This window comes from Drosophila grimshawi, unplaced genomic scaffold, assembly GCF_018153295.1.
Source record: "Drosophila grimshawi isolate 15287-2541.00 unplaced genomic scaffold, ASM1815329v1 contig_311, whole genome shotgun sequence".
Taxonomy (NCBI): Eukaryota; Metazoa; Arthropoda; class Insecta; order Diptera; family Drosophilidae; genus Drosophila; species Drosophila grimshawi.
In genome coordinates this window covers 18265001-18287721 of record NW_025063098.1, presented here as the reverse complement: position 1 = coordinate 18287721, position 22721 = coordinate 18265001, and the positions used below count along the sequence as shown (strand labels likewise).

Sequence of the window (22721 nt, the reverse complement as noted above, 5' to 3'; positions counted from 1 at the left end):
ACCACTTTGGTGGCAACGATTGAAAAACAAGCTTTTGGTTTTATGGCGCTTTGTTTTGTTGTTGTTGTTGTTGTGGTTCCACACGAGTGCTGTCCTGGCATGCGAACTAGTTAGATTAATTTAGCCAGAGTCGCAAATACAATTACCAAGTCATTTCAATTTATTTAGCGTATGGCACCCCAAGCAAAAAAAAAAAAGTTGCAATCGAATAAGTGGATCCAAGCAAGGGGAGAAGTAAAGATAACACTATGCTCATTAAAGTCTTGGCTGAAAATCAATTTGCAGCTGTATGTCTTTAATATATTGTTATATTTATTTTTATATGCTTTATTTTATTTTTGTGTTTTACTTTTTTTTTCTTCTTTTTTTTTGGTTTTTCTTTTTAGCCAGCTCTGCGATTTGTCAAAGTGCTATGAAATCCCAGTAACTTGAACCATTATTGAACGATAAATTGATTATATATGCGCGTGTGCTTAGTATATATAATATATATATTTGTATAAATGTCTATTGCTGTGTGTGTGACAACTTTCTTCAGTTGGCTGCTGCTGTTGCTGATTCTTATTGCTGCCTCAAATTGCCATTTCAATGTTAATTTTATTAGGGTGTCAGCTATAAATTGCCTTCAATCTTAAATACCATAAAAAACGTTACACTCACTAACACACACGCACACATATATATACACAAAAACACTTACCCATATCCATATGCACAATCGACATATTCGCATTGTACAGCCGTATATACGATATATGTATATGTATTTTCACAAGAAGGCCAAAAGCGCTCAATTTCCATTATCATCAACAGCTTTGAACCTTATTCAAATCTCAGCTAAATTCCACCCAAATACTTTGGCAAGCCAGAGTCTCTATGTGTGGGTGCGTTAGAGCCCCCACCAAACCCCCTCGTGATATGGGCAGGCCACAAGTTATCCATCAAAGTGCCGCTAGACACACTCGACATCAACACGCTCGCCATGTAAGCAGTTGGGATTTGCTCGTAACCATAAACCGTTTGAGATTTACATGCAGCCGGCCTCAATGCCTGTTTTTGTGGTCGAAACTGTTCTGACTATATACTGAGAGAATTATATTGGAGATAGTTTAATTACCACTTAAATTACATTTCTAAATACTTGATATTTGGAGCGCACTAGAAATAATTTCAACTTAACTCGACTTTTATAATTTCATTCTAAGAAATTTGCATTTTGAATGGGATACTTTTTCTCGCTGTGTGGCAACTTTGGTGGCAGCTGTGCTGTCTATGAAACTTAAACTGTAACTGAGTCTGAGCGACGGCATGTGTTTTGTGTTTGAGTAGTTATAGATGTCCATATTGATAGCTATTTGCCCCCAACCCACCCATTCTACTGGACAACTTCTACAAACTCACTTCAAACTGTGAGCGCTTCATTAGTCTTTCTGGTCGACAAAGTTTTTAAACAATTATGCGAAAACAAAATGGCCAATAGCCACACTGGCCAATTTGGCATTATTGTGCTACACTCTTTGGGCCCTGAGTCAGTCTGACCATCCATCTGATGGCCATTGTCAACATCGTCAACATCATTAAAGTCGCATTTTTAAGCCAAATGTGGCACAAACTGTCTTGTTATGTCATTTTGGGTACATTGAACCCAAACTCCGTACAACAGTTGATGGCTAACAGACCCAGTGCCACAGCTTGTCCAGAACCCAAGACAAACGGAAGTGGCAATAGCAGAACATAACCAATATGGTGTGCACATAATGAATTTATCAAATTAATCAAAATGACGCTGCAAGGAGAGCATCCCAACAAACGGATGTCCTTGTTACTGTCAGGTTCTCTCACTCTCTGTGTGTGTTTGTATTCACTTATTTATGTTTGCCGGTCTGTGTGCATAATCCAATTAAGCATCACAGGACTTGTGCGAAAATGGAGATTTAATAAAGCCATTTGGCTGATGGTCAGTCTCCAGTGATAATCGCCAGTTAGGCAAAAATTGAGACCAGGGCTGTCACGTATACGGAATTGAAAAATAAAATGTGAGTGTGCAATTTAAAATAAATAAGTAAATAATACGTTTTAAATAACAACTTAGCATGATTCACAATAAAAATTTAACATATGGATTTTTTTAAGTTTTTTAATCACTTTTAAGCATTGCTTTAAAAATGTTAAAATTGGTGTATGGGAATCATTACTTTTAATAACGTTCATGATTTTTATAACTTTCTTTTGTAAATGTCTGAAAATAATTGACTAAATATGTAGAATTGTTCTCTAATTCGCAGCACTTTGAAACCCAACTTTGAATATATATAATCTATTAATAATTTAATAATAATCTTTTACTTCTAAAACTACTGTAATTTAAAGTTTTTAAAATGCTCAAAAGTAATCAAAAAATGTTTTATGTTTTTTCAAAAGCAACAGTATTTAAACACGTTTAAGTCCAATAAACTCCCGCATTTTAAGTTCTATGTAAGACTTAACATCATTTCTAATTGTCAGTAAGACAGGACAACCCTGCAAGTAATTAAAAGCACCGCCAGAGTTGCGACAGACGATGTCGAGTGTGTGTGTGGTTGAAGTATGTTTATGTTTACTTGGCGGGGGGTGGTTGTTGTTAATCGCATTGGTCGGATGTTTTAATGTTATGTAAATGACAGGGCCTAATGAACTTTCCATTCATTATCGTTAGTTAGTTAGTTAGTTAGCCAGTTGACTGTCCTCTCTCTCCCTTGTGTTTGCTCATGTCTAGTCTTGGTCAATGTCCGGTTAGATCCGGCCACAGCCGGAGGCTGCTGCTACTTAAATGCTAATCCCAGACACTTTTGCTACTTCAGACAGGACGTAATCCAATTGGCTGCTGCTGCTGCTACTGCTGCTGGCGACGGACACCAACGACAACAGCAATAATAAGGAGGACAACCACAAAGCCCCACTGATTGATTTGTTTAATGTCGCTGCGGGCAAATACAGGAGCTGGCTGAGCAGTAACTGGAACGGGAGCTGTTAGCGACGTCGTAAATTTCAAGAAGCCGTTGGGCAACTTAATTTCATTAGCGCATATTTAAGGGCCGGGCAATTACGACAGCGGCACGTTAACCCCCCGCACCCGCACCCGCACCCGCACCCGCTCCCGCTCCCGCTCCAGCCACCAAACAGCGGGTGGCCCGAAAAACGGTGAATCGCTTCCGCTCGCACTTAATCGCCATCGAGATTCCCCGGGCGATAATGTGCCAAATGTTGCGAGTATAATTCCTAACAATCCGGTTGACGACCCTTGACGCAGGACGACGACATTGTTGAGCGGCAGCCTCGGCGTCGCTGGTGCGTCACAAGCTGTGGCCAGGCGCGGGCAGCAGCCGCGGCTGCTACAACTTTTGCTGCTGCTGCTGCCGCTGCTGCTGCTCCCAACAACAATAACAACAACAACAGCAACATTAGAAACTCCGCCAACACCTCAAGATGAGGTTGATGCAACAGAGTCGTCGACGCAGCACGCTGGGTTATCCCGTGGCGCTGCTAGTAGCAGCCATGGCGCGTACAACACAACTAATAGTATTCATGCCTACGACAACGGCGATAACTACAACAACAACAGCAACAACAACAACAACAACAACATTGATTTCAACAGCAACAGCAACAACAACTCCAGCTATTCCAATGCGAGCGCCAGCGTCGTCGCCCACGCCGATGAAGATGTGGAACAGATGCTTCCACAGATTCCATCGTATATACGCACAACCGCCATGTTCTTCTGCATAATCATCATGCTGCTGGGCGTCATCGGCAATGTGATGGTAAGTCATTGAGCGTTATCTCTTTCAAAAAGCCGTAGCTCAGAAACTTCAATTCTAAATTTACATAAATTGTGACTAAAATGTAACAAGTGCAGCTCTAATCTAGAGACTAGATTGTCCATCCCACATAGAAACTACTGTAAAATTTGCCTTGTTGATGTAGAAGAGGAATCGGTTCACCACTTCTTCTGCCACTGCCCAGTCTTTGGAAGGAGAAGAATTTATTTGCTGGGGTTTCTCTTCCTTCAAGACATTTTGGAACTCTCCGGTACCCAACCCAGGAAATTAAACATGTTTATCCCATCCACAGGATGGATACAGTCGTTGGAATAATATATCTAACGGGAATAGTACACAGTGGTAGCGAAGCATGGCTCATGAGAGTCGTTTTGCACAATTATTCTCTAGCCTAATCTAGAGACTAAGCCAGGATTATATAGGCTTATTTTTGTAAGAAATCCTTTATAATTTTAGTCAGAGTGATTTAAGATCTGACTCTCCAACATCTGAGCTAAGATTAAACATACAAATATCACTTAAACAACAAATAGAAAAGTGTTCCTTATTGCTCTTAACTATTTTATTCTCAGGTGCCCATTGTAATAGTTAAAACGAAAGATATGCGCAATTCCACAAACATTTTCCTTACCAATCTCAGCATTGCCGACTTGCTAGTGCTGCTCGTCTGCACGCCCACCGTTCTCGTCGAGGTCAACACACGTCCAGAGACCTGGGTGCTTGGCCATGAGATGTGTGAGTTTCAATCAGACAGCTGTTTGTTTGTTTGTTTTTTGGCCAACTTAATTAACATTTCCCGTTTTCCTTTCTGCAGGCAAAGCTGTGCCATTTGTCGAGCTGACTGTGGCTCATGCCAGTGTTTTAACCATCTTGGCCATCTCATTCGAGCGCTACTATGCCATCTGTGAGCCATTAAAAGCTGGTTATGTCTGCACCAAGGCTCGTGCGATTCTCATCTGTGTACTGGCCTGGGGCATTGCTGCGCTCTTTACGAGGTAAGTCCAACCCCCTCTCTCGCACTTCTCCATTATCTATCTGTCTATCTATCTATCTATCTCTTTCTTTGTTCGGGCAGTGCAATGAACTGGCCCGTCTTTTGTCTGTCTTTGTACTTGAAGCGCTCGTAAATTAAATTAATATATTAGCATTATTGTTCAAGAATTTTGATTTGGTTGCTACATTTATTTATTATTCTCTTGTGCATGCTTTGGTTATGGTATACGCTTTCGCTCTCTCTTTCCTTCTCCATCTCTCTCTCTCTCACTCTGTCTCTTTCTCGTACTATTATTATTATACATGGACGATAAGACATTATTCTAATTCCATTTACATTTTTGGCTTGTATTTATGCAGTCAAGCATTAAGTTCGTTTCTCATTAATTATAAGTGTCAATCGTGGCTATTTTTAATGATTTGTATTTTGTTTTCCATTTTCACATTTCCTCTGTCCTTTTCTCATACCCTTGCAGAGGTATTATAATTTTGTCACAAAATGAACATCTTATGGAAGGAGGCATTCATCAGGATGACGAGCTTATATTAATTCACACAATTATAAAAAGAAAATTAGACAATATTCCAAATATTAAAAAAAAAATGAAAATTAATAAATTGTTTTTATTTTGTCCTTCGCTTGTAAACTTCTGTAGTCGCTAACTTAAATTAAATATTTAGTCATCATTACATAAAGTGTTACCTATATAAATATGCTTCTAATAGTTGACCAATTATTTATTAACATTGAATTTATATGTTATATGCGTAGCTGCTCTAGAAAGTTACAAATTTAATTGTCGAATTTCTGATCTGCATTAGAAAACTATGTCAAATACGAGATGTGACATCGTAAATATATCGCTCAATGGACAAATGTTTCTGCAAGTGTATTTCAGCTTCGGCATGCCGAAGAAGAGTATTCCTTTATTTTGGTGTTTGTTTTTGACCTTTGTTTGGAATCGACTTCTCCATTTACATGCTAAACATTGGCAGTTAGTGTTACGACTACCCCACAACCTATCTCTATCTCAATATCGCACACACTCTCGCTCTCTCTCCACATTCACTCAGCATCCACTAAGCACGGTATTTGGTTTCTTCTTCATGGTGTATTTTGTCGGTTGTCGTTTGTCGATTGTCGGCTGACGGTTGTCCAGCAGCCTGCCTCAACTTTTGTCCAGCTGTCATTATCAGCGCACTGTCATCTTTAATAAGCAGCAATGTCCGCTATCATTGGGCATTTTCATTTCATTGACACTTTCTTATTGTGCGTCCTTAGGACGGTCAGCGACCCTTTTTAATTTTGTAAATCTTGGTGTGACCATAACAATGAAATAAACAGAACATTCTACCCACTGCGGGGGTTATGTGGAGACGTTGGGTAGGTGGCTGGTAGGCGTTTTTCTTTCGGCGCCGTTTGGCTATTAATTACGCTACCCAAGAAGCTGCCACAAGGCCGCATGCAAACGCCCTCCGGCCAGTTGAGAGGCAGTTGCACATAATTCAGACTCATCCAAGTGGCAACACACTGAGTCCCTGTTGGCCGTTGACTGTTGCCTTGATCTGCGGCCGCGCGCCCATCTGCTACTCGTGTTTGCATACCGTGCCAAGAAAACATTGTCTTGTTAAGTTATGTGTTGGAAATTAAAGTATAAAGACACAATTTAAAGCAATACATTTTCCTATCAGATAAATCAAAAGACTTGAACTGGAAAAGCTATAAAAAATATTAAACACAATGAGAAAACTTCTAATTGGAAATACTATAATTTCGATCTTATTTGATGCAACTGTTAATCTGTTTTAATGCTAATATTTTGCATTCATACTTTGGTTATCTCACAATAATAGTTTTACAACCTTCTTTGCAAATATGCTCGCTTTTTCACTCTATCTGTCTCTCCGTCTCCATATGTGTCTCTCTCTTCCTCTCTCTCTCTCTGTCTGTCTCTGTCTTTTTCTCTGTCTCCAAGCAAATTCATCAATAGAATATTAGTCCACGTCAGAAACAGCCTTCAACATGATTATGTTTCTTGTTTGCTCTTTCTCTCTTTCCCTCAAAACATGCTCTCTCTCTCTCTTTCTCTCTCTCTCTCTCCCGCTCTCTTATAGCCCCATACTGTGGGTGGCAGAGTACAAACTGGTTGAGTATATTGATGGATCATCGGTGCCAGTTTGCCTGACGCAGGCGATTGGCGTATCCACCGTTGGTTTCTTTCTGATGACCATCTCCGTATTCTTCGCGCTACCATTTGTAATGCTGGTCGTCCTCTATGGCATCATTGCACGGAACCTCATATCCAACGAGGGTCCCATGCTGCGCGCCCGTCCCACCAAGCCGGAGCTGAGTCTGAAGGCTCGAAAGCAGGTGGTCCTCATGCTGGGAGCCGTTGTGCTCTCCTTCTTCGTCTGCCTGTTGCCCTTTCGGGTGCTCACGCTCTGGATCATATTGAGCACCGAGCAGACGTTGCACGACATCGGCCTGGTGCGATATTATAGTCTGCTCTACTTCTGTCGCATCATGCTGTACCTCAACTCGGCCATGAATCCCATACTCTACAATCTGATGTCTACCAAGTTTCGCAAGGGTTTCGCTCGACTCTGCCACGATGCAGGCCGGTGGCTGCTGAAGCTGCTAACGCTAGGTCGCTGCAGCCGTAACACAGCAGCGGGAGCAAGAGACTCACGCGGACGCAGCGGCACTGGCTCTACGGGCATCGGTACCAACACGAACTCATCCAATGCGACGACAGCTGGCACCAATTCGAGCATTCTATCACGCTGCTCTAATCGACGTTGCAGCGATGAGATTAGCCGCACACGCTTGAAGATTGAGCTGCAGCTGCCATGTGGCAGCGATCTGGAGGCAATGGCCATGCTGCACAACTCCACGTTGAGGAACAAACAGAGGCGTGAGAGCGATAGCAAGCTGCTCGCCAGCAAGAATCTGCGCCGGCCCAAGCAACAAATCAGTTTCGATGAGGCAGCATTGGGCGGAAACCGCAAGGAAGCTGTAAATCTTGCCTGAAGCAATCGAAAGCCGGAAGAGGAGACGGGTTTCTCCAATGTCAGGCGAAAGTGGAGTCCTATGGGGAAGAGAATGAGCAATCATGAAAAATCGCCTGTAACCCGTTTACACTTTCGCTTCAGTTGGCTTGGAATGTGAAATGTGACTGGCAGCTGATCCTTGGTACAAATTGCGTTTTGAGCGCTTTTTTGTGAGCATAATCGATTCCATTCACCCGTTGACAGTCATTGACAGCGCCAGCTTCTGCTCCTGCTCCAGCAGCAGCTCCTTGGACATTTCCGCACAAAAAAACAATCAATTTTTCGGGCTATTAAACTCGAATGAATGTGCCAAAGATAAATAACAGCAACGACAGCCAAAGAACGACAACAACTATGACTACCACTAGAACTACAACTACAACTAAAGCAACAGCTACAGCAACACTAACAAAATAGTCAGGGCGGAGGTGGGGCAGGCAGGATGAAGGCGGGGTTACGGGTGGCCATTAAACGGTTGGCGCATGTAAAGCAAGGCTAAAATGGAAATGGCTTAATATGCGTTTGGGCAACCGATTTGGGAGGCCATCAAGACGGCGGATAAACATGATTTAGGTGTATTGAAATACAGAGTTTCAGTTCGTTTTACTCTTTCCCTTGCAGTTTGTCGGCCATTTTAGGGGTCCATTCCAAAATGGCTGCCATTACACGAGGCGACCATTCGAAGAAAAAAGTGTTGCCTACTTTGTGGCGGCGCAAATAAAATAAACAATGCACACGTCGCATGCAAACAAACACACACACACACATGCATACATATTTATATAAACATTTATATATATATATCTAATATATATACTATATACTCCTATACACATATATGTACTTATCTTGTATATCCTTAGAGGCGCCGAATTTGTAAGTAAATAAACATTTTTGTATTACAACTGAAGACGTGACTTGAGCAAAAGCGCATAATCGTTATCTGATTTTCGTAAACAATTGTACATATGTATAGTAAAAGCTTTAATCATTTATTAAAATAGTTATTGTCCGTTTTTCCCTTTTTTTCTGAAAAGTTTCAATTGTAGCAATTTCATGTATGTATATATATATATAGTGTAGTAGCAGTCGTTGCCATTTCCGTTTCCGTTGTGGCCCTTTGATTAAGTTGAGTGGTACTTCAAATTGGCAACTTATTTATGTATGTATTGTAGCTGCTGAATAGTTTTTAAAAATTGCTCTTCTTTTATTAGTTTTTTATATTTATGGCTCAAAGTTTGCAGACGAATAGCAACAAAAGCAATAATAAGTATAATTCACTCATTTCTAAACTTATACCTAAAACTCTTGCAGTCCCATCATTGCTATATCCAGCTATAGCGTGGAGCCCTATGGCGATGGAACAGATGCCCCCAGTTGCACCACGGCAGCCGATGGCTTCTGGCCCATCTTCTATTTTGTGGGCACCATAACGCTCTTCTTTTTCCTGCCCTTTGGCATACTGGTGCTCCTGTATGCGGCGATTGCCTACAAGCTGCTGCGTCCCAATAGTGCATTCCATAGACCCACCTCGCCGCAGCCACAGCAGGCGGCAACAACAACTGCAGCAACATCTGCATCAGCTGCAACAACCACAATAACAGGTAGCACCAAAGGCAACAGTCATCAGCAGAGCAATGGAATGCGAAAGCATCGCAAACAGGTGATTTTCATGCTTGTGGCGGTTGTCTCCAGCTTTTTCGTCTGCCTGCTGCCCTTTCGCGCCTTCACACTGTGGGTCATCACTGCCAGCGCAGAGGATGTGGAACGCTTGGGCATTGCTGGCTATTACAATCTGTTATATTTTTCGCGATTCATGTTGTACCTCAACTCGGCCATGAATCCGATACTCTACAACCTGATGTCGTCGAAGTTTCGTAGCGGTTTTTGGCGTCTGCTGCTCAGCTGCTTTGGCCAGCATCCGCATCATCATCATCGCCATCATCATCATCTTCGCTATCCCAATGTGGCTGGACGGAGTATGCGGCAGGCAATTCGCCGACAGGACACCGATCCGGATGAGGGTGTAACTGTGCTGGGCACAGGGAATACGCAGCGGGCACGTCGCACTCTGCGTCGCGAGGCCACATTTCTAATCAATTCCATATCCACATCGTCGGGAACCGAGCGCAACACCTCCTCCTCCAACTGGCGCAGCAACAGTCTCTCCACATCCATTGGACTGGGCGAGCGGGAGCGCGGCGTGCTGGGCGCTGCCATAATTGGCACCACGGCAGCAACTGTGACCACTGCCTGTCTGCAGGAGCGACGCTCGAGCAGAATCTAAACCACATCCAAAAATTATAAATCATAAACAAACAAAGAAAACCAAAAACAATAATGGTATTTAGTTGAATTCTACCAGCATAAATATTGAGTTTGATTCAAGCTTATATATGTATTAGTCCATAGTCATAGTTTATAGATGAAATTTTGTTGTTAAGACTGAAGTACCTCAGAAGAAGTCAATAAACGCTAGAAAAATTCGTTTTTGAAACCAACGTTATTCTTTATGAAACTGTCATCATTAATTTGTTGGAAAATTAATCGTTAATTGTTCTGGGCAAAAAAAAATATGTTCATTAAATTTTTATTAAACGTCTTATCAATTTCCATCAAAATTACACTATTTATGTGCCTAAAACAAATTCTCATCAATTATTGACGCAGAATGCAAAAACACACAAAATTTGTTCTTTTTGTTGTTAAATCTAAAATATGTTTTTTTTTTTGGATTTACATAATAATTACAAGTGACGAGCATTGTCTTTGAAGAAAATTAATATGATTTGAAATATGCTACTAGAATATAGTATATATATATATATAGCGACAGACAGTAGCTTGCAGAATTCGGAACGGTTCGGATTTGGTTCAATGCCAGGCTATAAGAAACACAGTTTTTGTTTGGTTTTTATTTGTGTTTTTGATTTTTGTTTTATGTTTATGCGTATAAGTATTAATAGTAATCGGTATCGGTTTCTGTATCGCTATCGGTATCGGTATCGTTTCGCGCCGCCGTGGTAAGTAACTCTTAATGTTAGATTAGGTTTAGATTAAGTTAATTACTACACCATTGTTTTTGCTTTGCACTACTTATATGAACAGAACTATTGAAAACTGAAGGATAGCCAGAGGGTAGGGTAGTAAGTATTACATATCAGTATCCTGTGTGTTCTGCTTTTCTGTGTGTGTGAATGTATGTATTATGATTAAATTGTGTGTGTGTGGGTGTGTGTATGTGTTCATGGATAAACTTGAACTGGTTTTGCGATCTGTCGCAACATACAAATGGGTTGTTTCTTCTCTCATACTCTTCAATACGCATCATTATTGTTATTATATAATTGTATTTCTGTTTGTTTGTTTTTTTTTTATAATTATGCATTTCTGGATTTATTATTGTTGTGTGTGTATGTGTGTGGGTTTGTTTGTTGCCTTTCTTCTTGTTGTTTCGTTTTAATTTATTATATTTAAATTTTGTTTAATTGTATAATAAAATAATGATTCACAATCAGAGTTATTTAGCAGCAACCAGATCTATTGTTTTCCACTGGGCGTCCCTGATCGATTTTCACTTTGCTAGCGTTATCGGTGGCGCTCGACGGCGGCCCAACACGATTCTTGATCTCCGCCGCCATCGTCATGAATGCCTGTTCCACATTGGTGGCACTCTTCGCCGAAGTTTCAAGGAATGGAATGCCTAACTGATTTGCGTACTCCTGCAATCGAAGAAGAGTGTTTAAATTAAATTCAAGAAATTGTACTTTTATAGGATTTGTATTTATGTTTTAGCTTTACGCACCGCAGCTATTGTATGATCGACAACCTTCTTGGTGGTCAAATCGCTCTTGTTGCCCACCAGCAACTTGTTGACATTTTCGCATGCATATCGCTCGATTTCCTCGAGCCATTGCTTAACATTGTTGAAGGACTCCTGGTCCGTGCAATCGTAAACGACAATGATGCCATGCGCGCCACGATAGTATGATGAGGTGATGGTACGGAAACGCTCCTGGCCTGCAGTATCCCACTAAACCAAATTCAAATAGACGAATGCAATTAGCAAATATGAAATCTATGACTTTGTTGATCAAACTTACAATTTGCAATTTAATCGTTTTGCCATCCAATTCTATGGTTCTAATTTTCTGCAAAAAACAGATTTGTTGAGTCTCAGTTTTATGGCTAATATGCATATTACTTACAAAGTCCACGCCAATTGTGCTGATATAGCTCTCTGTATATGTGTCATCGGCAAATCGGAGCAGCAAACATGACTTTCCAACGCCAGAGTCGCCGATCAACAGCAGTTTGAAAAGATAATCGCTACAAACGAGAGAAGCGAAAGAGAGCGTTACTGAAGGCCTTACAATATATCAGGGGTGTTTAAATACACGTCATATTTGCTTATCTTATCGCATACAAATTTGTGGCAACAGTCATTTGAGGTAAAATTTCGAAGATTAATGCATAAGTGTAATCAGCTTAACACCACACATCAAAGGACCATGATATACAGTGATTAGCAGAACATTTTCAAAAAAACATTTTTTAAAAATGCATTAAATATAAAATTCATAGCTCAAATACATAATGTTTTGAATAGCACATTTTTGAGAAAGCTCATGAAATTAAATATACGAATATAAAAGCAAAAATATATGCGAATCAATGACGGATTGCGTACTGGTCCACCTCCTAAAGCAGTTGCATATTAATTACATGTAAGCTGAGCGGTACACGTCCCGAATTTAAAGTTCAATTCAATGTGGAATAAAACAAAAACATAACACTCAACATAGATGGGAATTTGATTACGTAGCAGAAGCAGCAGCAGAGAACATCAACACACAACAACGACTACATATACGTAAAGCAGTCAAACAACAACAAAATGTACACGCCAGAGGGGGTAGGAGACGCTGGGCAGCAGGTGACTCATCCGCCCCTCGAATCAGCAGCGCAGCGCAACGGAACTGAAACTCAAACTGAGACTGCGACTGAGGCCAAAGACAAGGGCTGACTGAGTGGAATTTAAGCAAACAATAACTAAACAATCAGTCATGAATGTTTTCTCCAATTTAACCAATTCTTATGTATAAAGTCTCGAGCAATTATTATATTTGTATACTATATATTATTATATAGTTTTGGTTTGTATTTCTAGCGCGATGCTCTCATTAAAATCGTATGTTTTTCTTTTGTTGGTCAATGCCAGTGTGCTCTAGTCAAAATACTTGTTTAAAGGGAGTGTGGGGCTGGCGAGTTTAGTCGTCGTGGACGTCGCAAAAATGACGTCGCAGAAAAGAAAAAAAAGTTAGCAGTGCTGGTTATGGAACGCGAAGGGTGCAAGTTTTTTTTTATTATTTTTATTTTGCGTTTCTCAATTACGCGCAATTAATGCATGTGACGACTTACTATTCTGGATTCATAGATGACATTTTTCTTTAGGCTTTTGCTTTTGTTCAAATTTGTGTTTTTTTTTTGCCACGAACAAATAGTCGATTTCGCTGGCTGGGGTATTTAATTGCCTCTTGTTACTTCACTTTTAGCACAAATAGCGCGCACTGTATACTGTTTATATTTCCAAAAAGTTTTGTTTTTCTATCTTATATTGTATTTATTGCAATGATCTTGAGGGAAATTCGATAATTTCCACAAATTCGACAGCCGAGAACGAGAACAATGGCGACTGAAAAAATGACGAAGTGGCATTAGTGTGGTAGAGTGTCGTCAGTTATGAGCAGTGTTGAACAAGGCAACAATCAGGGCTGCAATTCCAATATCAATGCCCTGCTATCTGCATCCGCCGTTTCTGGTGGGCGGTAACCCACCTACAAATATACATACATATGCATGGACAAAAATTTATATCAGCAGTCAGCGCAGCTTATTGGAATATCAATTTAATACTTGCATCTGAATATAATCTCTTATTATACATTTATATATTATTTGATTCTAAACACGTCATTAATAACATTTTAAGAGTTTCCGCTTGCATATGCATATATGAATATAAATAGTAAATAATAGTAAATGTGAAAGATTCGATAAGCGGGCAATGGGAATGCATCGTTTAGATGTCGAGGGAAAACTTGAAACTGTCTCTTATCTCCCCTCTCACTTTATTCCAACGAATTCAATGTTAGCAACTGTTTGAGCACTTTCGTCTGTGATGTCTCACGTATTTCGCCAGCCAAGAACATCTCATCGACAACACTATAGACTTTGTAGAAATTAAAAACGAGATCCAGCTCGCACACATTATGGAAGTACTCGTTCAGCACCTCCACGAAATTATGAATGGCTTCCAGATAGCACAAGTTATTGTCATTGACATCCACGCAGATGCAGAAGTAGAGGCCCGCATAGCGTCTATATACAATTTTGAAATTTCGAAACTGGAGTGAGAAAGGAAAGGAAACTATTAGTTTATAACTGTTTTGGGATATTTTTAAGTAACGTTAGTTACCTCTACAAAGTTGGTGTGCTTGGCATCGCGCACTGTGACCACGGCGTGAACTTCTTCGATTAGTTTCTGTTTTTCATCGTCATCAAAGTTCATATACCATTTGGCCAGGCGAGTTTTGCCTGCCCGATTTTGTATGAGTATGAATCGTATCTGTGGAAGTTTTGCAAAAATTCAATCTCTCTCTTTCCTCATATGCTAAGCGGCTGGCTTACCATTTTACGGTATGTGTGTGGGTAATTACTTGAGTAACTACGCGACTATTTACAATTTTCAGCTATGGACGCAGCGAAAAAACTGATTATGAACAAATGTGTATCACTTTGGCCAGGGCTGGCTGCGTTTAGCGAACAGCTGTTCAAACGACCAGTGTTGCACATTGTCGCATCTTCAAGTCAGTTGGCAACGCCACACTTGAATCTCCGATTACGACGTTTTCACTTTTTTTTATATTTGTTTAGACATTACTTGAAGCTAGTCATTAACACCTCAACTGAATTACCAAAAATGTTGACGTCGCGCTTGAATCTCTGGCCTCGCCTTCAGTTGCTGCGCAGCTGCTCCACAACATCAATGGGCCAACGGAAAGAGACAACATCGTACGATACGATACACGATCCCCTGCAGGCTCACGCTCTCAAGGAGCAATGCATTTTGGTGGACGAGAACGACAAGGCTATTGGAGCTGCTACCAAGGCGGACTGTCATCGAGTGCATCCGGAGACGGGTGCCGTCAAGCTACATCGAGCATTCAGTGTTTTTCTGTTCAACACCAAAGGCGAAATGCTCGTTCAACGGCGCTCCGTGCATAAGGTGTGATTGGATTGTGGAATCCCAATGAGATTCATTGACAAAGATATTCGCTTTTTCAGATAACATTTCCAGATACGTATACGAACGCCTGCTGCAGCCATCCACTGTACGACATTGAGCAGGAACGACAGGAGCCCAATGCACTGGGCATTCGTTTAGCGGCCCAGCGTCGCCTCAACTACGAATTGGGAATACCAACGGATGAGATACAACCTGACAATTTTAATTATCTAACGCGCATCCATTACGCCAATACTGGGGACGGTGTGTGGGGCGAGCATGAAATTGATTATATACTCTTCCTACAAAAGGATGTGACTCTCAAACCGAATGCGAATGAGGTTAGCGAGGTGAGGTATTTGAAGCGAGAGGAGATCGACGATGCCATATCGAAATTTAGTGCACCGTTGACACCGTGGTTTGCACTCATACTGCGTCATCGACTCAAACAATGGTGGGACAATTTACATAGACTCCAGCAGTTCGAAGACTTGCAAAACATTCAACGGTTTTGAGAGCCAAACACAATAGGCATTGTGCTGCGCGCCTAGCAACAAAGCCCCAACTCAGACCAAATAACAAAAAATATTTGTGGAACCTCAGTTTATTGTTTTCGCTTTTCATTTTTATTTAAATTCGCTTTATCTATACTCAATTGGAAAATAGTAGGTGTGTGTGTGTGTTAGGTGTGGTGTGCGGACAAAGTGCACAAAGCAGAGTTTTTCATGCACCTCCGTTTATAGTTGAATCAGTTCAGTACAACGTATACAACAGCATCACATATGTTTTTGTATGTATGTTGATTAATATGTAGATATAACAAAATATATATATATATATAGTGTATGTATGTAGTGGGTATGCGTTATTATTCTTAGCACAAACTAAGTATGTGTTTCATATATATAAATATATGTAGCTCGTTAAATGATCACATCACGTTTACCATAATCATCATTATCATCAATCTTCTCAAAACAACAAAAATAAATATTTACAAAAATATGTACTATAAACTAAACGAGAGACTTAATAGGTTGGTTGGTAAACAACAAATATAAAAAACGGCCGTAACTATAAAGTAACCCTTAACCTAAAGACAGAAAACATCTTTATGACAGTTGAAAAAAATATAGAGAAAAAAGTAACAGACACACACAATAAATATATAGCTGCAGCATTTAACAGTCTCGAAGCGCGCACTTCGATGTGTGAAATGGTGAACAAAGCGCGAATTGATTTCACGTTCCCGGCGTCACCGTTCCACTTGGCACCACCTTGGCACCGTTTCCGGGGGGGAAGTACCAGTAAACAAAGGTTTTCTGTTTACAAAATACCAACACAACTTAAAAACTAGATTTGCAAAATTTTTCGCACAACTAATACGTAGATGTGGTAAGAGCATTTGTAGGATATAATGTATACGTATTTCTTGCACGAATGCGTCGAAGTTAGGTGTGTGTGAGTGTGTGTTCGCAATGTATGCATGCATGTGTGTATGTGTATATGTGAGTGTGTATGTGTGTATATATTTAGGTCAAGGTTAGCACATCCTGAATTCGATTAGTAATAGTTAAGGCACATGGTGTGAGTCTATCGTGAATCTCAGGCTCGTTTCAATTTTTAATTTTTTGGGTGCTAAGCACCACATTTAGGACAAGCCAAATAGCTTTAGGGCGTTGAAGGCCGTGGCCAATGCGACCTCATCGGGCGTTTTCTTCATGAATGCTGCAATCATTTCCACAATTGCTGGCAGGCTACACGGTTCGTTACGTTGAAAGGTGCAATATCTGTAAATAAAAAAAAAAATACATAAGTCTCTGCACTAAAAGGAATCCATTCTATATGCAACCTGTGTAAGTACAGCAAAGATCGTTCCGTAATGCCACTTTTCACATGCTGCGGCAGTTTGGAAGCTCGCGTGTTGGGATACATGAACGGCGCATCCGTTTCGACCAGCAGTCTGTCCAGTGGCAGTGTGCCATTATCCAGCAGCCTGCGAACGCCTGTATCTGATTTGTCCTTGCATAAGTAACCCGTCAAGCTGATGTAGAATCTGCGATCCAAGTACTTAAGCGCCTCCTCGGCGGTGCCCATAAAACCTCTGATGATCACAGGCGGTAGATTCTCGAATCTGGAAAGCCAATCTGATATTAATATCATACATTATAGTTGCAATATACGTACGATTAACCACTTACTTGTCGAGTATTTCGAGTACATCATTCTGAGCCGATCGCTCGTGGATCAGCAGAGGTTTGTTCAGATGAATTGCCAAATGCAATTGCTTGGCAAATATCTGTTTTTGCACATCCGGCTCGGAGAAGTCGCGCTGATAGTCCAGGCCGCATGGACCAACGGCAACGCATTCCGGCGCCTGTGCAATATGCTCGAAGTCGAACCATGTGGACGGCTCCTCCACAATGGACTTCGAGTCGTGCGGATGTATGCCAGCAGTCGAATAGATAATGTCGGGATAAATGCGCGAAAGGCGCAGCGCCTCCTTACTCGATTTGACCGAAGTGCCGTGCACCATTAATTTCTGAACACCTAAAACAAACACAAGAGAAGATGAGATGAGAACCAGAGATCACCAAGAGAAAGTGAGCATTGAAACTAAAAAAAAAGTTAGTGGTCTTGACGAGAGTGACCGACTATAAAGTACCGCGTAATCAGCTTATAATTTCCCCAAACAAAATAATTCCATGATTCCATAATCAATTAATAATTTTCCCTACAAAATAATCCTGGCTGATGGGCTTATGAATCGACTAGTGTTCTATTTCTTAGGAATGAGATTCAAATTAAATTTGTAATGTGTGGTCTTTTAGATCCATTTCAAAATGGTGTGTTGTAAATCGACATTAATTGGATTGGAGAAGTTTTCGAAACATTCCAATTGAGTAGACGCAATACAGTAGACGCCCCATAATTAAATTCAATCAATTAAATTTTTCTTCATTTAAAATTTATTTGTTTACTCACTATTATTTTTATTTTTTTAACATTCTACTCTTTAACACATTTTAATTTGTACAGGGTACGCACATTGCATCTCTAAATGTTGCATTGATGCGAGAAATACCAGACACACACACGCACACACACCTAGTTGAGGCTGTCGCACACATGTTGCATCTTTATCGCCCGTGTTGCTTGACCTTCTTAATGTGCGTGTGTGTGCGTCCGTCTCTCTCTGCACACTTGCTGACCACACTTGCCGCGCCCAAGACAGCTGTCATGTCTTATTATTAGTCTTATCGCACTTGTTCGCTTCTATTCTTGTTGTTTGTGTTTTTTGTTTTTTTAATTTTTGGAAAATGAACAAACCTGCGTCTCTTGCCCTTTGGACAACGGAATCCAGATCACGGCTATACTTTTTGTTGGTCAAATTTGCACCGACATCGATGACAATGAGGTTCTCAAAGCAATGCTTCATGTTGTCATCAATGTCCAGTTGCTCCTCCACCTCCTCCTCGCCGACGAGAGCTGTGGGAGATGTTGCGGCCACAACAGGCGCTCCTTGTTTTTGTTGTTCCATCGTTTGTACGTGTGTGTGTGTGTGTGTATAGAAGAAGTGTGTGCACGAAAATAGCAATGACGTCGACAGAGAGAAGATGCTTTGTCTTTGTGTAATTTAATTAGGCTTGCGTTAGACAAACGAACCACAACGGTTGCGAGAGCCGCGAAGAATAACTTGTGCTTTTCGTTGCAATATATATATTAAACAATGACCAATTAAATAATTAACAAATGGAACGTTTCAAATTATTAAAAATAAAAACAATACCCGACACGAACTACGACTGCTGGCAATGAGATATCGATATTAGTAATGCAAGAACATCGATATATTTCGTCTATCGATTATTGCCCGCAAATACTCACAAACTTTCTATATTTTCAACTATCGCCTTTGATATTTCGACGTTCTTTCGTCGATCAGGGCTTATAACTTCAATGTCACAATAATGCTTTGATCTAAAACTTCTCCCCCACAGGCTTAATGGTCAGCTCGTGAATCTGCACGTTGGGTGGCGTTTGAATGCAGTAAGATACCGCATCAGCTACATCCTCGGCACGTAACATTGGCATTTTGTACAACAATTCGGGCGAGTTTTTATCAAAAATCTCCGTATCGACGACCCCTGGACTGATGCTCTATGGAAGAAAGAGTATGCTTCAAATTTAGTTGGAGATATCATTAATGAAAACATACTGTGATCTTTGTCATGGTGCCCTTGTTGTGGAACTCCTGGCGAAGCACTTCGGTTAGCGCCGTGACAGCGTGCTTAGATGGTGCATACATGTTCAGGCTCAAGTCAGACACAACGGGCACACGATGTCCGGCAATGCTATTAATAATAATCACATGTCCATCGTTTACCCGGCGTCGCTGCATAGAGCAAAATGCTTCTCGGGTGCACCAGGAGACACCCAATACATTGGTATTGAGAATATTGCGCAGATCGGCACCATTTCCTTCATCAGTTATACAGATGCGACGAGTAATGCCCGCATTGTTTACCAGAACATCTGCACCACCGAGGTTCTCATCAATCCAGGCAAAGGAATCCATTACTTGTTGCTCATCACCTACGTCACACTGACGCCAATGGAATCGTTCAGCCTGATCGGAAGGTAGTGATGCCTTTAGTTCTTCAAGTCGATTTTGTCGACGTGCTAGGCCCACGACCGTCATGCCCTTGGCCACGAGATCTTTACAGCATGATGCCCCAATCCCTGAACTTGCGCCAGTTACAACAGCGACTCGATTCATCCACCGATTCATTTTGCACAAAATGTTGAATTAATAAAAAAAAATAAAATTTCGACAGTTGTTAAGGAACTGATCGCCACCGATAACGATAAATTCCGTCGCGCTTTTAGGCACTTTCACACAGATGTTTTTACACTCTGAAAAATAAAGTAACCATTTAGAATTCGATCCGCATATATACTTAATTATGTGTGAACAATGTTTGATATGGTAAAAACAAATAATTAATTTCGTCCATTTTATGACTCGAAAGCTGTTCTCAAATTCGATATAAAGTAAATAAATATAAATCTGTGAGCACTTATAAGATATCGAACTAATGAAAACTAATGATAACTCTTGAATCGTTCTCAGATATCTGAGGTTAACACTCAATAACATATTATTATTAGATAAGGTAAATATTGCTCTTCTCAAGCTTAACTTAATTAAAGTAAAAACTGGCGATTCATAGTTAATTATATTCGGATGACCTAAGTTAAAACCAAAGCATACAAATTGTTGATTAATATAGGTCGTCCTTCCAAAATCCGTATAGAGTAGCCGAGTCAGAGCTGTTTTTCAATAAGCTACACTCGCTTTTAACGTATCTTGGCACATAATTTAGATCTCGCATAATCTAAGATATCTATTTGAATTTCAAGGATTTACCGGATTCGAGCGGTGCTACAGTAAAATGCTTCGATTAAAATATTCCACTAATAAAATCTAAATAGTCTTTCATACAAATTTATCAACAATTTAACACAAATAATTTTTTAGAAAAGAAATCAAATTTATATGTACAAATATTGATATGTCCTTGTGTGTATGTGTATTTTCTTTCAATTAATTGCTTGGATACAACTGGACTAAAGAACTTCCCCTAGCGGCTTCAGAATCAGCTCGTGAATCTGCACGTTGGGTGGCGTTTGAATGCAGTAAGATACCGCATCGGCCACATCCTTGGCACGTAACATTGGCATTTTGTACAATTCGGGCGAGTTTTTATCAAAAATCTCCGTATCTACGACCCCTGGACTGATTCTCTATGGAAGAAAGAGTATGCTTCAAATTTAGTTGGAGATATCATTAATGAAAACATACTGTGATCTTTGTCATGGTGCCCTTGTTGTGGAACTCCTGGCGAAGCACTTCGGTTAGCGCCGTGACAGCGTGCTTAGATGGTGCATACATGTTCAGGCTCAAGTCAGGCACAACGGGCACACGATGTCCGGCAATGCTATTAATAATAATCACATGTCCATCGTTTACCCGGCGTCGCTGCATAGAGCAAAATGCTTCTCGGGTGCACCAGGAGACACCCAATACATTGGTATTGAGAATATTGCGCAGATCGGCACCATTTCCTTCATCAGTTATACAGATGCTACGAGTAATGCCCGCATTGTTTACCAGAACATCTGCACCACCGAGGTTCTCATCAATCCAGGCAAAGGAATCCATTACTTGTTGCTCATTACCTACGTAACACTGACGCCAATGGAATCGTTGAGCCTGATCGGAAGGTAGTGATGCCTTTAGTTCTTCAAGTCGATGTTGCCGACGTGCTAGGCCCACGACCATCATGCCCTTGGCCACGAGATCTTTGCAACATGCAGCTCCAATGCCCGCACTTGCACCAGTGACAACAGCGACACGATTAATCCAGCGATTCATTTTTAACTAAATCGGTGTCTGTTGCATCAATCGCTTAAGTACTTTCTTATAATCTAATCTCTCAAGCTGTTTTGTTTTTTTGCAATCCACATTAAGGTATCTTAATAGCTTTTGTAATAAGTTAGATTACATTAATTAATCTTACACTTGAAAAAATCAGAATTAGATAGTAGATGACGACCTACTTGTAGGTAATCACTTCGAGTGTAATCACTATTCTGCAAATTAATCAATAAAGACATTGAAATGGTATTTTTCTCCTTTAATTCAATTATTTATTACATTTATTTCTGCTAATATGCGTGTATCTTTGGTGTTAGTTGTATTTCATATAAATTTATATATATTTATATATAAATGTATTCTATTGATGTTTGTTATATATGCTTATTGTATAGCTTTATAACTTATTGGTTTTTTTTCACTTTCACTTTCATATTTTTATATTTTTAAATGTAAATTCAATTTTAAAACTTAAAATTCAATTCGATTTATTGGATAAATATTACTTATATATCTCTTTTCAAATCGTTGCAGTATGTATGTTTCTAGTTTATCAAAGTGTTTTAAAAAGCCTTTGTTGGTGTCCTTGAAATTAAACTATTTCTATTAGGCTCATCCCATCATATATGGTATATACTAAATATATATGATCTGCTCTACATTTGGTGAAGCCGTCAATAATAATAGAATAATATAATACAAATATTAATAATTGCAACAATACAACAAAAAAAATAAATAATAATATTAAACGGTATTCCATAAGTTACTAAAATATTTGGTTGTTATTGCATTTGCTGCTCTTGTCGGAATTAGTATATATGTTTATATATCTTTGTATATACTGCAATTATATAATATATATATTTATAATATATTATTGATATTGATATTTTCTTCGTTTTTGTTTGTTTGTAGTTTATAGCCATGCACTAGGCGCTGGGGATTTGTTTTAATTTCGTTGAATCTTGATTTTATTGAAGCTTGAAGCTGGCCAACTTGAGATGGAATCAAATCTTATAGCTTAAACTAAATCCTTGTTTAAAATGTAGCTTTGTAAAAGCGTGCCATAAAACAGCGCCTAATGCCCGCTCGTTTTAAACTTGATACAAATTTACATATATAT

At 40.0% G+C, this 22721-nt stretch overlaps 7 protein-coding genes across 8 annotated transcripts; 2 read left to right on the top strand and 5 right to left on the bottom strand.

The window, feature by feature from the left end:
• The first annotated feature begins 3284 nt into the window (after nt 1–3284).
• LOC6567342 (growth hormone secretagogue receptor type 1) lies at nt 3285–10333 on the top strand. Of its 2 annotated transcripts, none has more exons than XM_032740014.2 (4): nt 3285–3803; nt 4394–4556; nt 4636–4816; nt 9180–10333. In XM_032740014.2, the coding sequence occupies exons 1-4, from the start codon at nt 3714–3716 to the stop codon at nt 10150–10152; spliced, it is 1407 nt and encodes a 468-aa protein (XP_032595905.1). In that variant the 5' UTR covers nt 3285–3713; the 3' UTR covers nt 10153–10333. The 2 variants fall into 2 exon arrangements, with proteins under 2 accessions (XP_032595905.1, XP_001993840.1); XM_001993804.3 differs by lacking the exon at nt 9180–10333 and adding an exon at nt 6930–8601.
• Nucleotides 10334–10439: 106 nt separating this feature from the next.
• LOC6567344 (ras-related protein Rab-1A) lies at nt 10440–13604 on the bottom strand. The gene is made up of 5 exons (XM_001993806.3): nt 13287–13604; nt 12074–12194; nt 11969–12016; nt 11671–11898; nt 10440–11587 (listed from the first exon to the last, which is right to left on the bottom strand). Exons 1-5 carry the CDS (start codon nt 13307–13309, stop codon nt 11390–11392), a joined length of 618 nt encoding a protein of 205 aa, XP_001993842.1. The 5' UTR covers nt 13310–13604; the 3' UTR covers nt 10440–11389.
• A 335-nt stretch (nt 13605–13939) lies between these two features.
• Nucleotides 13940–14660, bottom strand: LOC6567345 (AP-2 complex subunit sigma). The gene is made up of 3 exons (XM_001993807.3): nt 14556–14660; nt 14344–14493; nt 13940–14272 (listed from the first exon to the last, which is right to left on the bottom strand). Exons 1-3 carry the CDS (start codon nt 14556–14558, stop codon nt 13997–13999), a joined length of 429 nt encoding a protein of 142 aa, XP_001993843.2. The 5' UTR covers nt 14559–14660; the 3' UTR covers nt 13940–13996.
• A 108-nt stretch (nt 14661–14768) lies between these two features.
• Nucleotides 14769–15760, top strand: LOC6567346 (isopentenyl-diphosphate Delta-isomerase 1). Its single transcript, XM_001993808.2, has 2 exons — nt 14769–15153; nt 15213–15760. The coding sequence occupies exons 1-2, from the start codon at nt 14848–14850 to the stop codon at nt 15666–15668; spliced, it is 762 nt and encodes a 253-aa protein (XP_001993844.1). The 5' UTR covers nt 14769–14847; the 3' UTR covers nt 15669–15760.
• LOC6567347 (3'-5' ssDNA/RNA exonuclease TatD) lies at nt 15757–18694 on the bottom strand. The gene is made up of 4 exons (XM_001993809.3): nt 18484–18694; nt 17355–17703; nt 17006–17287; nt 15757–16943 (listed from the first exon to the last, which is right to left on the bottom strand). Exons 1-4 carry the CDS (start codon nt 18692–18694, stop codon nt 16805–16807), a joined length of 981 nt encoding a protein of 326 aa, XP_001993845.1. The 3' UTR covers nt 15757–16804.
• Nucleotides 18695–19123: 429 nt separating this feature from the next.
• Nucleotides 19124–20001, bottom strand: LOC6567540 (farnesol dehydrogenase). Its single transcript, XM_001993810.3, has 2 exons — nt 19373–20001; nt 19124–19314 (listed from the first exon to the last, which is right to left on the bottom strand). Exons 1-2 carry the CDS (start codon nt 19943–19945, stop codon nt 19135–19137), a joined length of 753 nt encoding a protein of 250 aa, XP_001993846.1. The 5' UTR covers nt 19946–20001; the 3' UTR covers nt 19124–19134.
• Nucleotides 20002–20642: 641 nt separating this feature from the next.
• Nucleotides 20643–21611, bottom strand: LOC6567541 (farnesol dehydrogenase). The gene is made up of 2 exons (XM_001993811.2): nt 21020–21611; nt 20643–20961 (listed from the first exon to the last, which is right to left on the bottom strand). The coding sequence occupies exons 1-2, from the start codon at nt 21590–21592 to the stop codon at nt 20785–20787; spliced, it is 750 nt and encodes a 249-aa protein (XP_001993847.1). The 5' UTR covers nt 21593–21611; the 3' UTR covers nt 20643–20784.
• Between the last annotated feature and the right edge of the window lie 1110 nt (nt 21612–22721).

Bases quoted from the DNA above. Each gene is read 5' to 3' on its own strand.
- LOC6567342 (XM_032740014.2), top strand. From the start codon at position 3,714: ATGCTTCCACAGATTCCATCGTATATACGCACAACCGCCATGTTCTTC. The intron at 4,557-4,635 runs GTGAGTTTCAAT...TCCTTTCTGCAG, and splicing joins GGTGCTTGGCCATGAGATGT to GCAAAGCTGTGCCATTTGTC. The intron at 4,817-9,179 runs GTAAGTCCAACC...AAACTCTTGCAG, and splicing joins ATTGCTGCGCTCTTTACGAG to TCCCATCATTGCTATATCCA.
- LOC6567344 (XM_001993806.3), bottom strand. From the start codon at position 13,309: ATGTCATCTATGAATCCAGAATA. The intron at 12,195-13,286 runs GTAAGTCGTCAC...TCTCGTTTGTAG, and splicing joins TCATCTATGAATCCAGAATA to CGATTATCTTTTCAAACTGC. The intron at 11,588-11,670 runs GTGCGTAAAGCT...CTTCGATTGCAG, and splicing joins TCGATCATACAATAGCTGCG to GAGTACGCAAATCAGTTAGG.
- LOC6567345 (XM_001993807.3), bottom strand. The intron at 14,273-14,343 runs GTAACTAACGTT...TTCTCACTCCAG, and splicing joins AGCACACCAACTTTGTAGAG to TTTCGAAATTTCAAAATTGT.
- LOC6567346 (XM_001993808.2), top strand. From the start codon at position 14,848: ATGTTGACGTCGCGCTTGAATCTCTGGCCTCGCCTTCAGTTGCTGCGC. The intron at 15,154-15,212 runs GTGTGATTGGAT...TCGCTTTTTCAG, and splicing joins AACGGCGCTCCGTGCATAAG to ATAACATTTCCAGATACGTA.
- LOC6567347 (XM_001993809.3), bottom strand. From the start codon at position 18,694: ATGGAACAACAAAAACAAGGAGCGCCTGTTGTGGCCGCAACATCTCCC. The intron at 17,704-18,483 runs GTTTGTTCATTT...TGTTTGTTTTAG, and splicing joins CCAAAGGGCAAGAGACGCAG to GTGTTCAGAAATTAATGGTG. The intron at 16,944-17,005 runs GTTGCATATAGA...TTTTATTTACAG, and splicing joins TCTTTGCTGTACTTACACAG to ATATTGCACCTTTCAACGTA.
- LOC6567540 (XM_001993810.3), bottom strand. From the start codon at position 19,945: ATGAATCGGTGGATGAATCGAGTCGCTGTTGTAACTGGCGCAAGTTCA. The intron at 19,315-19,372 runs GTATGTTTTCAT...TTTCTTCCATAG, and splicing joins GCACCATGACAAAGATCACA to AGCATCAGTCCAGGGGTCGT.
- LOC6567541 (XM_001993811.2), bottom strand. From the start codon at position 21,592: ATGAATCGCTGGATTAATCGTGTCGCTGTTGTCACTGGTGCAAGTGCG. The intron at 20,962-21,019 runs GTATGTTTTCAT...TTTCTTCCATAG, and splicing joins GCACCATGACAAAGATCACA to AGAATCAGTCCAGGGGTCGT.